The following is a 14,574-nucleotide window of genomic DNA, read 5'->3' on the forward strand; positions in this document are numbered from 1 at the left end:
TACTTACATGGCATAATAATTTTTACTGGATGTTCTAGCTTCAAATGATCAGGCCAAATCCGTGGGCTAAACTCTCTAAATTCAATGATCCTTACTTCACAAAGAGCAATGCAATTACCCAGAATGAGTAATTTTCGAAACATGAAACATTACCTGAATTACGACGAAACGATACTGGTGTGAACATCCTTGCATAATATACAGTATTACAATAGATCTTCCAGCACATTATACAGATATTATTTGCTTAAGAATAACAAGGGAACAAAGGTAGCAAGAACTAAACAGCTTTATGGACCACTTGTTAAGTGGAGACCTGCTCATATGCAGAATAAATGATAAATTCAAAATAAATAAATATAAAAAGAAGATATCAGTAAATAATATATTCGTATACCACACTTTCAATACTGAAATTAGTTAGTCTTAAGTTTATTCACTATTGAATTTCTCAGTATAATATTAGTGTGTGTTTTTCTTATAGCAAAGCCACATCGGGCTATCTGCTCAGCCCACCGAACCCCTGATTTTAGCGTTGTAAACCCGGAGACATACCGCTGTACTAGCGGGGGGCATAATATTAGTTTTAAATGATAAAGTAAAATTCTACAATATGTGACTTTTATTTTCGATATAAGAAACTGCTTTTGGAGGGGTGATTCAGCATATGGTAAGTATATTTACTAATTGCATTATAGTCTGAAAATGTTATAATAAGTTGTATTTACTGTAGACGTTGCTTAGGATTCTTTAGGTACACCTAACAATTTGTATTAATAAATGAAATGAATCCCTAAACGACCAACAACAACAAAAAAAAAGGGAACGTAGAAATCCTACATGTAAGCATATAAAACTCACCAAATGCCTTGGGATGGAAAGGCTGGACCCCAGTCCCAACTGAAGGAACACTGCATCTTTCGAATGTAGTTTACGTGGCAGACACCTTTCTGAGTAGGAGGAGGGCATACGGGAGGTATAACATAGTGCACCAGTTGTTCCAAATGTTTCTGCTTAGCATAAAATATTGCTGATTGGAATTTCACACTAATTGTGTTATTTTCTTTCTGAAACCGAAAAGATGAACCATTCTTCTAAAATGAGCGAAACACTCTTTAAAGTAAAAAATACAACAGATTTATCACATTGAAGTTTGTTAAAAGAAAGAATAAACGACACTCTAAGAATTACACTTTGTAGGGAACTTGTAACAAAAGTTCTGAAGTGCTTAAAATTTCTATTGATAAAATTAAACATAAACTCTAAAAAATTAGACTTTGCATCCTGTCCCATTGTAAACATATATATCAAATTTAATAATAATCTAGTGGAAAGTAAAAGTTAAATTTTAACCTACTACTTTTGGTCAAATTTTGGTATTGCAATAGCCATCATTGTAAGGAAAGTAAAGTATCACATGTCTCAAGACTTAGCACAATACAAGCACAAATAAAACAGAATGTTCGGGTTTAAAGAAAGAAATAGTTCTCGTTTGCATGAATAAAAAAACTCATTTTAAAGAAAAGTTTCTTGATGTATTTAAAATAATTATTTCAAACAATATTTCCCGAATTTTATGACTTATTTTTATCAGAAAATAATATAATAGCTTTAGTGGTTCTATAAACCGTGATGCTGTGTAACTTTCACACTTCCTGGTTATAAACAAAACCCCTCTCCCAATGTTTGAAAGACCAGAGAGCAGTCCTTACACTTTTGTAAAGTTTTTACACTTCAAGATCTAAATATCATTTAAAGAAAACCGAGTGCCTTGGTTTAGTGTCGGTAGAAAAACTTCTCACATCATTGCAAGGCAGTTTGTTATGGATAGTCAATAAATCTATTTTATTTACGTTATGCCACAAATGTCTTTTCCATTGCTTGGGCTCTTTGACACTAATATTTGGAAATAAAGGAAGAGTATATTCTCAATATAAATGTAATACATATAAATATATGTAAATTTAGGAAACAAATTCATCATTCAATCACAAATTATAGTATAAATTGGATTCTGTTACATTCATCTTTTCCACGTAAACATGTACTATAAAGATACTCGACACCGTAATGCTTTAGACTGAACAGTTGCACAGCCACTACTTTCAGTCATATTACACGACCCGTTCATTGATGGATAGATGCTGTAGTTGCTATGGTACAGTTACGACAGAAAGTGTTCGTACCCCTGCGTCGTGAGTAGTTTTTAACTCATAACATAAAAAGTGTCACGATTAGAATAATGAAAGTATAGTATATTATAAATATTATACTAACACACACTTATGTAAATTGAACGACAAATAAACTGTTTATAAACAAATAACCAAACATAGAAGGGGCAGAAAGTGTTCGTGCGTTTATTTTAATGGTCAGTTGTGTAGCCTTTCAAGTGAATTACTTGACGCAATCTCTCTCATAGCCCTCCATGATCGTTTGACAGTACTCGACTGTTATTTTCTTCCATTCTTCTTTACAGAAAGCCTCCAACTCTTCCAACAAGTTTTTTGGATGAAGCTAATGAACGCTGGTCTTCAACTCATGCCAAACGTTTTCAATTGGGTTGAGATCGGGTGATTGCGATGGCCACTCTAGAATGCTTATATGGTTCATCTGCAACCAGGATTGCACATATTTTGATGTGTGCTTCGGGTCATTGTCGTGCTGGAAGATCCGACGACGCCCAAGCCGCAAGTTCCGAGCATCATTCTTGATATAAGTGCCTAATTATCAACGTACTCTTCTTTTTTCACGATTCCGTTGACGCGGTGAAGGCTGCCTACACCAGAAGAGCTGAAGGAACCCCATAGCATGATCGAATCACCTCCGTGTTTAACTGTAGGGACGGTGTTTTTTGGAAGATTTCGTTTCCCCTTCTTACGGAAAATATTGCGAACATTATTGTGGCCGAAAAGCTCGATTTTAGACTCGTCTCACCAAATAATACTTTTCCAATAGGTAAAGGGTTTACCTACATGCTTTCTTGTATACCTCAATCGTACTTCTAAGTGAACAGGCTTTAAGTATGTAGTTCTACGAGGACGGCATGCTTTGAACCCAGAAGAGTGTAACATGTTCGTAACTGTAGAAGTGCTTACTTCAACCCCGGTTTCCCTTACCAGTTTCTGTATGTCATTACGTGTTAAACGAGGGTTCCTACTAACTTCTCTGAGAACCTTTCTCTTGGTTCTCTCTGGAGTTTTGGTGGGGTGTCCAGAACGACGAAGGTTAGCAGTTGATCCCGTAAGCTTAAACTTGACAATTATGCTTTGAACAGTAGATTTCGGCACATTAAGTTGTGTAGCAATACCGGAAAGAGACACACGAGACTCGTATTTTACAATAATTCGGTTTTTTAAATCGATGGACAGTTGTTTCCTGTTTGCCAAACTAAACAAAATGTTTACGGGAATATCAGTTTTTTACACGTTCTGAAATGTACGAATACTTTCTGCTCCTCCTATTTTTGATTATTTGTTTATAAACAGTTTATTTGTCGTTCAATTTACATATAAATTTGTGTAGATGTGTGTTAGTATAATATTTATAATATACTGTACTTTTATTAGCCTAATCTTGATACTTTTTAAGTTATGAGCAAAAAACCATCCGGGACGCAGGGGTACGAACACTCTCTGTCGTAACCGTGTAAATAACGTTATTGTGGTGCAGGATTCACGTACTTACTACCCTCATTCGTAGTAGTAAAGCTGTAAAATTGAAGTGGTTGCTAAATGTGAACCATTCGACTGACAGCCCAGGAGGGGTGGTAGTTACAGGTCAAGGATGTACTTGATCTTCCCAGGTCACTTGACCAAACAACGATCAATAAAACGATAAAAACGATTCGTCTGATTCTTTTTCTTATTCAAACTCTATCTTTGGGGTCTACTTAAATTATTATTCGAAGTTGCACCAAAACTGGTTCAGTGACTTATGATGCCAGAAACAGACGAACAATTCTGTTTAATATATATTACCTAAAGCTTTTATACAGAAGACGTAGCTGTAGAACTACGTAGATTTATACGTCATGTAGTTTTGGTAGAGTTTTTGACTATTTGGCGACACTTCGAAAACATAACCTTATAATTATTTCTGATGAATGAACAACGTATGTGGTCTGGGAGAGTATATTCTTGTTGTTCTATGTGAAGTCGTATTCTTTCAGTTTTATTTAGATGGATTCCATATTTTCTTTTGGATCACCTAGTCAGTCTCTACTCAGAAAATAGCATTATCATGTGTCTGTGTGCACTCGTCACTTTAACTGCTTTTGAACTAATGAAATATTCATTTTTTGCTTTCTTTTACTAAGTATTTGGTCTATTCCTACAACCTAGTCAGTTTGAAATTAGGATTTAATTCCGTGTAATATTTTCCTATGTTTCTCCCATTATCTTTTCTTACCTCTAGAGTTAAACAGTTCACATGATAATACCACGTTGTTTTCCGTTATTTTGTATCTAATTTCAAATACATTGGGTTTGATGTACACAATTTATCTAAGCAATAAACTTTTATAGAAAAAATATGTTTCAGGTGACACAATCATTAAACAGCATGGTGGTTTGTGTGCTTCCTGTAATCCTGTTCATCTTTAAATACTAAACAGTGTGTGAAATTATATTTACATGTGTGTATTACATTTATGTAAAATTTAGTTATATAGTACGTATCACATCTTACGAGTACTATAGCACCTAAATCATGAGGTATAAGAATGGCGCCATTACTCAGATATCACAAATTACATCACTTGCCAAATAAATATGAAAAACGTATTTACATATATGATGAACACTGTTTCGGAGAGCCAACAACCTTTGTGAAAAAAATAAAATAGACAAAGTTGCTTATGCAACAACACTGGCGTGGACAATCAGTCTTTGGTGAGTGCGTGTGATTTGTTATAGCTGTTACGTATTATAATTTATCTCGGATGAGCCTGCAATTTATTATGTTACGTATTATAATTTGAAATAGCCTAAAGCTAAGTTTAATTTTAATTTAGAAGTTAATTAAATGCCGACTTGTATTAAATTTTTGATATTTGCCAACATAATTGATACACACAATTTTCTTTATTAACTCAAACTATATTTTAATATACAAACAATAATACAATTTATAATAACGGTTATTACAAATAATGATTTATATAAAAGAGTTCTACAAACTTATAAATGGTATTGAGTCTTCTATCTGATCTGGAATTCAATATTTTATCGATGTTTCACAATGAGCGAATTACTTTCGAGTTGATATCAGTACGATTCACTTAATGCGTAGCTAATTAGCTCTCTCTATTGTTCGCTGGTGTCGCGCCGTTTACAAGCTGACTTTTCACCGCTGAAGTTATGCAATGTTTTCAAAAAATACTAACACCCGAAGTTAATAATGTTCGAAATCTATGAAACGTTTCTGGTCAAATATCTATAGCTTCCGATTGATAAGTGTCAATAATCATTATAGCTTCCCAGGTTTATAGTATAAGAAATGTAGCAAACAAAACAACAATATACTGTCTCTCCGCGTGTTGCGATAGCTAATTCATTGATAAACATTAGGCAAGGTTCTAGAAATTTCATCTGATAACAATAGTGGTAATCACTAGTGTTTATATACACACAACGTATATTGTTGATTCTTACACTCGAGAATCTTCTACAAATTTATGGAATATGCGGTAATTTCGCAATACGCATTTAACAGTAAAGTTCCTTGAATTTATAAATAAATGTTTAATAAAAACAGACATCGATATTAAAATAAATATACAACAGCAAATCCACATCGGGCTATCTGCTGTGTGCACTAAAGAGAATCAAACTCCAGACTGTACCATTGCAAGTCTGAAGATTTAATGCTATCCCATCGGGAGATGTGGCCTTAGTTGTAATAACTATACACACACACACACACACACACACGTGAGGATATTTGAAAATTTTAAATGAACAGGAAATTTTCACCTGTCTAAACAAGAAAGAAAAAACAATTTATATGGTAATCAAAATAAACTAAACGTATACCTTAAAAGCATCCTTCCCTAAATCATTCCTACAGATTTAAAGATATTCAGAAAGAAGCTGGTGTGACAAATTCGAGCTAGAAATTACGAATTCTAAATTCAGCAATAGTTTCTGGGTAAAAACACGGCAATTTCAACATGTAAATTAATTATTTTTAAATATCCGAAAAATAAAATATACCTTGAGGATATCCTTGACGTTAAAGACATATCTAACAAACATGTTATTGGAAGTCCCCACTCGCTGATCGTTTATAGAAATTTCTCCTACGGTGTCTAATCCATGAGCCACTAATGACACTCTCGTTTTGCTCAAAAAGTCATTTGGCACTAAAAATGGAAATCAGAAAAGTTATTTTAATATCAATAATTCATTTTTACTTTTTTTTTCTCTGGACAAATAAATAGTTTATTCTAATCAGGCTTAATGTTAATTTCTGTTTCTTAGGTTGAGAAATATTTGTAGCTCACGCCTCCTCTCAGGGTACCAAGAACCATCTCCTTCCCCCCCGGACGCTCAGCGTTAATTCTTACAGAATCTCAGTAGTTGCAGTGGGTAGAGGAACAAACATCTATTGTATACTTTTACGTTTAACAGCAACACACAAACAACATAACAAGGGGTGGGCCCGGCATGGCCCGGTGGGTTAAAGCGTTCGACTCGCAATCTGAGGGTCGCGGGTTCAAATCCCTGTCGCACAAAACATGCTCACCCTTTCAGCCGCGAGGATTATAATGTTACGGTCAATCCCACTATTCGTTGGCAACAGAGTAGCCCAAGGGTTGACAGTTGGTGGTGATGACTAGCTGCTTTCCCTCTAGTCTTACACTGCTAAATTTGGGACGGCTAGTGCAGGTAGCTTTCGAGTAGCTTTGAGCAAAATAAAAAAAAAAAAACAAACAAGAGGTAAGTTTATTCCAGGAAAATATTATCTGAACTTGTTCCAGGTCAGTACGGATGGATACTCAGTTGTTGAATATAAAGCAAGAGTTAGAAGGATAAAAACATGAATGTTACCTATGTTTTTTATCTTCCAAAGGTGTGAAAATAATTTTAAATGTTTAGAAAGTAACCAGGCGGTTGGAAATACTTCTATTCACTTTTGGTGTAGGGCTTTTTGATAATTAGTTTTCTGATAAGCCAGGTTGATATGGATAAGATTTTGGAGTTTTTATAGTATTTTCAAGCAAAACCTTATTTCCATATAAGCATCAGAAAGTTAAAGCTGTTAATACCAGTAGACTGGCTTAAGAAATAATGATAGTTATCACATTAAGAATTATTGAGTTTTGCTAGTGTGTATATAATTTAGCGAAAAAGTACAGATAACTTATGTGGTTTTATTGCAATGGCCTTTGCAAGTTTTTTTTTTTATTGCATATTTTTCAGTGTAAAATTGAAGTTTTGAAATTTTGTTTTTGTGGTAATGCATCACACAGTAAAATCGTAAAGCAAGAAAACAAAATATTTTAAAAGTTACTAAAATACAGCCTCGTAATTCTTTCAGTTCCAAACTGTAACTTAACAGACTTACCCAAAATAACGGATTTATTATGTATTCATAATTTCCTGAAGATCTTACCATCGAAATCTCTAGTAAAGGTCCAGTTTTCTAACGCCACCCAGCGGTATTCTAAGTCGTTGTACCTAAAATACGGATCACCCAATGCACCTGTTTTCACCAAATCGGTGTATATTCCACCAGGTACGTTAGCAGAAACAACAATACCTAAAATGATCGTAAAAATCAAGATAAGTTTGATTTGAATTAAGCACAAAGCTACACAATGGGCTACCTGTGCTCTGCCCACCACGGGTATCGAAACCCGGCTTTTAGTATGTAAGTCTGCAGACATACCACTGTGCCACTGCGGGGCACCGAGATTAGTAAAAAATTCTTATGTAAAAGAAAAAATAAAGACAAAAGTAAGATACTTAATATATTTGCATACGCAGAAAGAAAAACTATAAAAGTGGAAATGGAAGCTAACAAATTATATATATATATATATATACACACACACACACTAATAACAATTAACGAATATTTATCTGAGACTGTAACAAAACAGCATTCATATTTCATAGATAAAAAGGGTTAATTCACAACTTGGTCTCCATTTCCACTTTTATAGTTTTTCTTTCCTTTTTACGTAGGCAAATATATCAAGTGTCTTATTTTTAGTAGTTAGAGCGATCAACTCGTAATTTGTGTTTTATAGGTTTAAATCTCCGTCACCTAACATGCTCGCCCTTTCAGTGGTATGAATATTATAATGTGACGGTGAATCCCAATATTCGCCGACAGTGGTGTTGACTAATTCATTTCCCCCCAATATATCATTACTTAAATTAGAGATGGTTAGCGCAGATAGCCTTAAAGTAGCTAAAATAACACCTTTGGTTTCTGAAATTTGTATATTATAGCATTTTTGCTATTAAAGCTAAAAATATATTTTAATTTTGATGCCAATTTAAAAACTCCTTTCAATTAGGTTTCTGACAATAAATTATCACTAAAAACACTTTTTTTCGTAACTTGAGTTTAAAATATTGAAAATAAAAGAAAAAAGTAGTGTGAAAAACTTGCATATTTTACATAAATTTGAAACTTAAATTTTATTCTATTTTAAATGTTTTGCTGATTTCTAGTTATACTTTGTTTTGTTTTTGGTTGTTGTAAAGCTCAAAGATATATAGTGGGCAATATGTACTGTTCCCACTACAGGTATCAAAACTTTAGTGTTATATAACTTCATACGCCATGCTGAGCCAGTAAGGAGGCACCAAGAAACCTTTTTTATTTATTAATCAGGTTACTGTAATTTATTAAATGTTCGTTTAAACTGTTAAGTTGTTATTATTTTTATAGTAACACTTCATCAGTAATTGTATGCCTGTAAATTGTAAAATAAATCTCTTTATGCTAACCCAAAGTGACGAGCATTAGCTTCAATAAATCATTTCAAATGTTAAAAACATTTCATTTTTACTTATTGTCTCTCATATCTTTAACTGTTTAATTAATTAAAGTAAGTTGTAAAAGTTATGAATTATGATTTAAACGAATTAGTTTTTCTTATTAAACTCGCATTCTTTGATTTATGCAAAAATTTTGCTGTACTAATAACCTTTCTCTGAAACTGCTATTAAAGATCTCTTCGCCCAAGTCTATGATGGTGGCACTACATTTTGAATTTTGGGAGGTTTACTGTAAATTAGACATGTATAAATTCTAAATGTGGAGCTCGTGATTTCTCGTGATTTAGAACAAAGTTTCTTTCTGCTTTATGTTTTAATTATCATACGGTATTATACAAGCATTCAAACGAATATTGCCATTACAGTATTTTAGATTTTCGTTCTGTAGAAATTCAGTTTCACAGTGGCTCAAGCTTAAGTTACACGGCTTACACGCAGTAATCAGCGTACTTCAGGATGTTCAAAATGATAAAAATTATGTGAGACTTACGACTGCATTAATCAGAACACAATTCGGAAAAAAAAAGTATTATAGACGTACTTTCAGTACACAACACAAAATAAACATTTCTGTCAAACAGTATTATTCGTATTTATCTTACACGTATTGTAATACAGTCATGTAGTGTACGTAGAACTGTATTGTGAAGTGCAAAGAGAGCTCTTTCACGAACAAATAATTTGAACAATATACTAATTTTTATCCTGTTTAATGTTTCAAACTGTTATAAGAACCTGAAAATAAACCCTCAAATTTACTCTTTTATTGGGAAAGATATAAATCTACAATGCAACTCAATTCCAGGCCAAATATAATTGCATTTTCACTTTATAAATTCCAAAACCTTCCACTTCCACAGGTTTAATGGCCTCCATAAACATTAGCCCCCTCTCAAATTAAATTTGTACTACAGGACTACACCCAACACTTATAGAAGTGAATCATATTATGATACTTAGTACAGGAATATATTTTATATTATAATATATACTTACTGTTATTTCCATTTGAAGCTGTCCACGTGCCATCTAAATTAAGATAATAAAAACAGTACGTTGAAGGAAACCACGATAATATTAATATACTTAGGTACATAAACACAGACAAAACAATGTGTTTAGTACTTTTTGTATAGTTGTTCTGTTTTTTCTTAAAATGCCAATTACAGTTGACATATATACTATCCATTTGGACAAGACAACAACTAGATATACCCAGACTCTTACAGTATCCGCGATTGAAGGTCAGAATATTGAACCAATACCCTTATTTACGTGCAAAAGATTACCAGTTACACATACACAACACATGCACACAGCAGCCACTTTATCAAACTGCAAGCAGCGTGCGTGATACGTTATATCGATGAGTACGTCTTAGGCTATAAACCGCTACATCTTATTACTTTATGTAATTAAATAAAAATCATGAAATCACTTAATTTGATGGCAATGCCACTTAAGAGCTGTACTTGTTACAATTCAACATTCAATTTTATAGAAGCATATATAAGCAAACTACATCGCATATACGTGGTATTTCCAAAGTTATAAATAGAGAGAGAGAGAGAGCTTTGGTCACGTGACCGTGTTACGACATGGGGAAATCGCCGCCAATGTCAAAACAAGTATGGACGTGTAAGTATCACTGAGAGATAACTGCAAACTTCTCAAACAAGTCTGAGAACTCTGCTTGTTTTAAGTGCACGAATAACTGTAAAAACGCTTCAGGAATCTCTTTCGATGAGTAAGTGTTCACGTTTATGAACTTTTCTTTCAAAACGAAGGCTTTGAAGCTCGAGCAATTGCAAACTGTTGCCTGCTTTGCGTTTGTCAAGGCCCAGAGGGCCAAACTGTATTGTAATATACCAATTTCTACTAGACTATACACTTTAGGCCTAATTAAGATATTGGACGTCAGAATTGAGTTTGATATGGTACTGATTTAGACTGAGGTATTAAATATACCAGTATTTATGTATGAATAAACAATAAAGCAGCCATATCATGAATGGCAAAGGGCGCTGGTGAAAATTAGGCGCAGACTAAACACGTTTTTGGCCCCAGTGCTGTTTTTTTCTTATCCGATTTTAAAAGTTGGAAAGACAAAATTTAGACAGATGTAGCGGAGAGATGTCGGAAAGTGTATCTTCAAAATCAGTTACAGTACAATTTCATACTTAGGTTCCCTTTTGATGAAGCAGTTCGTCAACAATGGTCGAAGAAGTCGTGAAGGATTTCAGGCATCACAGGGTGTGCAGTGAACACTTTCTGGCAAAAAAAATTATATGAGAGGTATAAAACCACTTAGACAATACTGGAATATTCATTCCAGGGAAGTGAAGAGAAAGTGGAGTCTTTATTAATCATTCTTAAAATCCAATGTTTATTTTTGTTGGAACTTCATATCCATTTGTTATTCACACCACTCCATCTTTTTCATCAATGTTGGAGGCAATTTACCACTTTTTGTTATCAAATCAGGTCAAATTATTGTTGGTGCAGAACCTGTGTGAATTGACACACAGTAAGACTTCCCGTCAATAAACCTGTGAACTGGTGGATATATTTCTTTAAATAATAAGTTTGAAACACGTATTGTCTCGTAGCTTATTTTCTCAATCCTGTGTTGTCTAACTAATCCTTTCAGGTATTCTAGATGTTGTCATAGGAAGTTGATGTTTCAATACCACTCAGTTTGATGATCCCATAACTTCTGGTTCTTTAGTCTTTTATTCACAACGTGAACAAGTTTGCTCCTAAGGTTATATTTGTGGGATTTTGTTTTGGTCCAACTTAATTTTTTATACCCAATAGTAATTTTTTTGCCAAATTTATAGTTATGGTTTTTTTCTCAATTTAGAAAACTGAGTGACATGGCCCTCTATTAAAGTCTATTTACTTCCAGGGCCATGTAATTTACATCAGTTTTTTTCTAACAAGAGGTATATTTTATTTTTGTAATAAATAACCTAGTTGAAAAATTGAACAAACAAAACATTACTTTTGACAAGGATTTAGAATTCAAATACTTCTTTTGTAATATATATGCATACATATAATCACTTTTTGTACTGTGATATAATACATGTGTATACTTGTTTTTCTGCCTAAACATTATTTTAAAAACATAAGTAAAACTTTAGAATAAGACTTATGAACCAGACTCAAACATTCTTTTATAAATTTAAAGTACCGTGAATCAAATTTGTCACGTGGATTTAACAAAAAATTATGAGTCACTCATATGCAAGTGATGCTGTACATTATCATAAAACCATGATGTTTGTGTTGTAGTAGATGCTGACGATTCTTCCACCCATACATTGCTTTGGAAGAGAGGGCTGAAAAATATGCTTTGGATGTGGGCTGATGGCTGACTTCCATCCCTTTGGAGATTAATTTATCAACACTCATTGGTGGATCCAAGTATGCGTGCATCTCAATTTCCAGGGAAATTGGATAATTTACAGAGTCCAAACCCAGCTAGAGGTATTCCAAGTAAATTCATCTCCATTGGTTCTAAAACTTATGATGCTTTCTATTAATGTAGCCTCCATTGCCCAAAACATTTAATCTTGATGGATTTTAATGTTGCATTTCAACAGTAATGACTGTACCAACATCCAAGCAAACTTGATTGCATCACCTTCCATCCACCATGCAGTTGCCAATCATGGATCCATAAAGACTCTTGAAGAGTTATACCATTCAACAGACTGCTGCTATCAGACACCACTGCCAAGCTCAGGCAGAAACGTGAATGGAGGTCTGCACTTTAGTATTATTAGGATGAAGACTTGAGGCACTGTCATAAGAAACAGATACATTTAGGGCAGTTCAGATATGCTGGGTTTAGATGCAAATAGTGCAGACATAGTAACAAGAAATCTGCAACAGTCCCGAGACATAATGAAGGTTAGTGGTGACTATTTTTTCTATATGTATATTGTATTATCTTTTATTTTATTACTCCGTAAAAAGGTCTACTTCCATCCAAGAATTAACAAATATTCATTCAGGAGTGTTTCAGTTTTATAGTTTAAAATATAAAATGGTACCTTTATTCTTTAAATAAATTGTGCAATTAACTGTTTCTTCTATATAAAAAAAAAACACAACAAATTACACTTTTCAACAGATAATATCAAAAGTTTCATCATTATTCTTGACCTTAGAATTTAGTATGAATGTTTCCACAAAATATTGCTCTTATTGACCAGATATTTCTTTGTTTTCTTGGGTATTTTCACAAACTACAAAGCTCCTCAAGATTATCATTTCTAGCTGCTTGTATTTTTGAAATAATAGATTAGAAAAAATGTGGTTAGTCAACAGTACCCACCACCAATGGTTAGGTTACTTTTATCTGACTGAAAGTTGGTATTTGACCATTATCCTTATTCTGCAGTCTAAAGTTCAGAGCAGAATTTTATTTTTGCAGTGGTAGAACATGAAAAAAGAATCCACAGCTTTACAGTTTGGCATGTTAGCTACTAGCCACACTCAGTTCGGTGTTTAAAAAGTTATTTCTCTTCACCTGTGATTATGAGAGAGTATTTGATTAAAATACTAATATCCTTTTCCAGATAAATTAAAAACTAATGAAAATTTTCACTATTGTAGTTTGTGGCTGAGTGTTTCACCAAATGTCCATATCTTTGAGATAACATGAAATTACTTGTCAAAGTAATGCATGAAATTAAACCAATCAGCAGTGACTATGATTCTGTTATGATGTTTTATGGGCTGCTTTTAATTAAGCTCACTGTATGAAAAGCGGTTTCCATGATGAAAAATTATTATATTGTGTTGTAAGCTCTATTTTCAATGTTTTAATTTAGATGCTTTCTAGAAGACGAAGGCCATTAAGACCTCGAAAGGTGAAAATCGAGAAGCTTCTTGTGATGTATAAAAATAAGGAGCGAGATGTAATTGTAATTCAGTTCAATATTAAAAAGGTTATTTTGTTGGAAGTGAGTGTTTTCTAGTTTATTCTTTTACTCACTTATTTGATGAGTCCGTATGTTTCTTTATCTAAGCTGAGCAACTTAGGTATACATACAATTAATTTTGGATTATGGCTTTGTTTTGAATTTTGCACTAGTTATCACCCCCCACTGTAAACTCTTGGGCAACTCTTTCAAAAATGAATAATGGAATTGATCGTCACATTTTAATGACCCCACGGCTGAAAGGGCGAGCATGTTTGGTGTGACGGAGATTTGGACTCAAGCCCTTTGGATCATGAGTCGAGTGCCTAAACCACCTGGCCTGATTAATTTTGGAATTTTTGTCGAAATGTTGTATTTGAAGTTAATGTTGGAAACCTAATTAAATTATACCATAGGAAATCATTATTGAAAGAACAAATCAAGTTGTCAACATTATGGGGACCAGACCTGGCATTATGTTTATCAAGTTATCCAAACAAACCTGCTACTGATAGAACACGTTCTAATATTGGTGTCAGGAGGTAGGTTATCCCCACTAATGTTACGCCATTCGTGACAGCAGAATCCTCCCAGAATTACAGTCATGCCACTATAACATCCAG

At 33.6% G+C, this 14,574-nt stretch overlaps 1 protein-coding gene and 1 long non-coding RNA gene across 5 annotated transcripts in view; one reads left to right on the forward strand and one right to left on the reverse strand.

Moving 5' to 3' along the window:
* Positions 1-10,247, reverse strand: part of beta-Man (beta-mannosidase) — a 46,537-nt gene extending 36,290 nt beyond the window's left edge. Inside the window, exons 1-4 of the mRNA XM_076468402.1 lie at positions 10,014-10,247; positions 7,618-7,764; positions 6,216-6,364; positions 862-1,067 (exon numbers count right to left, since the gene is read on the reverse strand). Coding sequence (XP_076324517.1) covers positions 862-1,067; positions 6,216-6,364; positions 7,618-7,764; positions 10,014-10,206 — 695 coding nt within the window. The 5' untranslated portion in view covers positions 10,207-10,247. The remainder of the gene's footprint in view (positions 1-861; positions 1,068-6,215; positions 6,365-7,617; positions 7,765-10,013) is intronic.
* Positions 10,248-10,511: 264 nt separating this feature from the next.
* LOC143232686 (uncharacterized) lies at positions 10,512-14,023 on the forward strand. 4 transcript variants are annotated; one of them, XR_013017662.1, is made up of 4 exons: positions 10,607-10,764; positions 12,315-12,509; positions 12,626-12,935; positions 13,862-14,023. It is a non-coding gene; the product is annotated as an uncharacterized LOC143232686 (long non-coding RNA). The 4 variants fall into 4 exon arrangements; XR_013017664.1 differs by having other exon boundaries at positions 10,512-10,655; positions 12,315-12,935; XR_013017665.1 differs by having other exon boundaries at positions 10,520-10,655; positions 12,318-12,935.
* Positions 14,024-14,574: the final 551 nt, after the last annotated feature.

The sequence above is a fragment of the Tachypleus tridentatus genome, chromosome 11 (genome assembly GCF_004210375.1).
Source record: "Tachypleus tridentatus isolate NWPU-2018 chromosome 11, ASM421037v1, whole genome shotgun sequence".
Taxonomy (NCBI): Eukaryota; Metazoa; Arthropoda; class Merostomata; order Xiphosura; family Limulidae; genus Tachypleus; species Tachypleus tridentatus.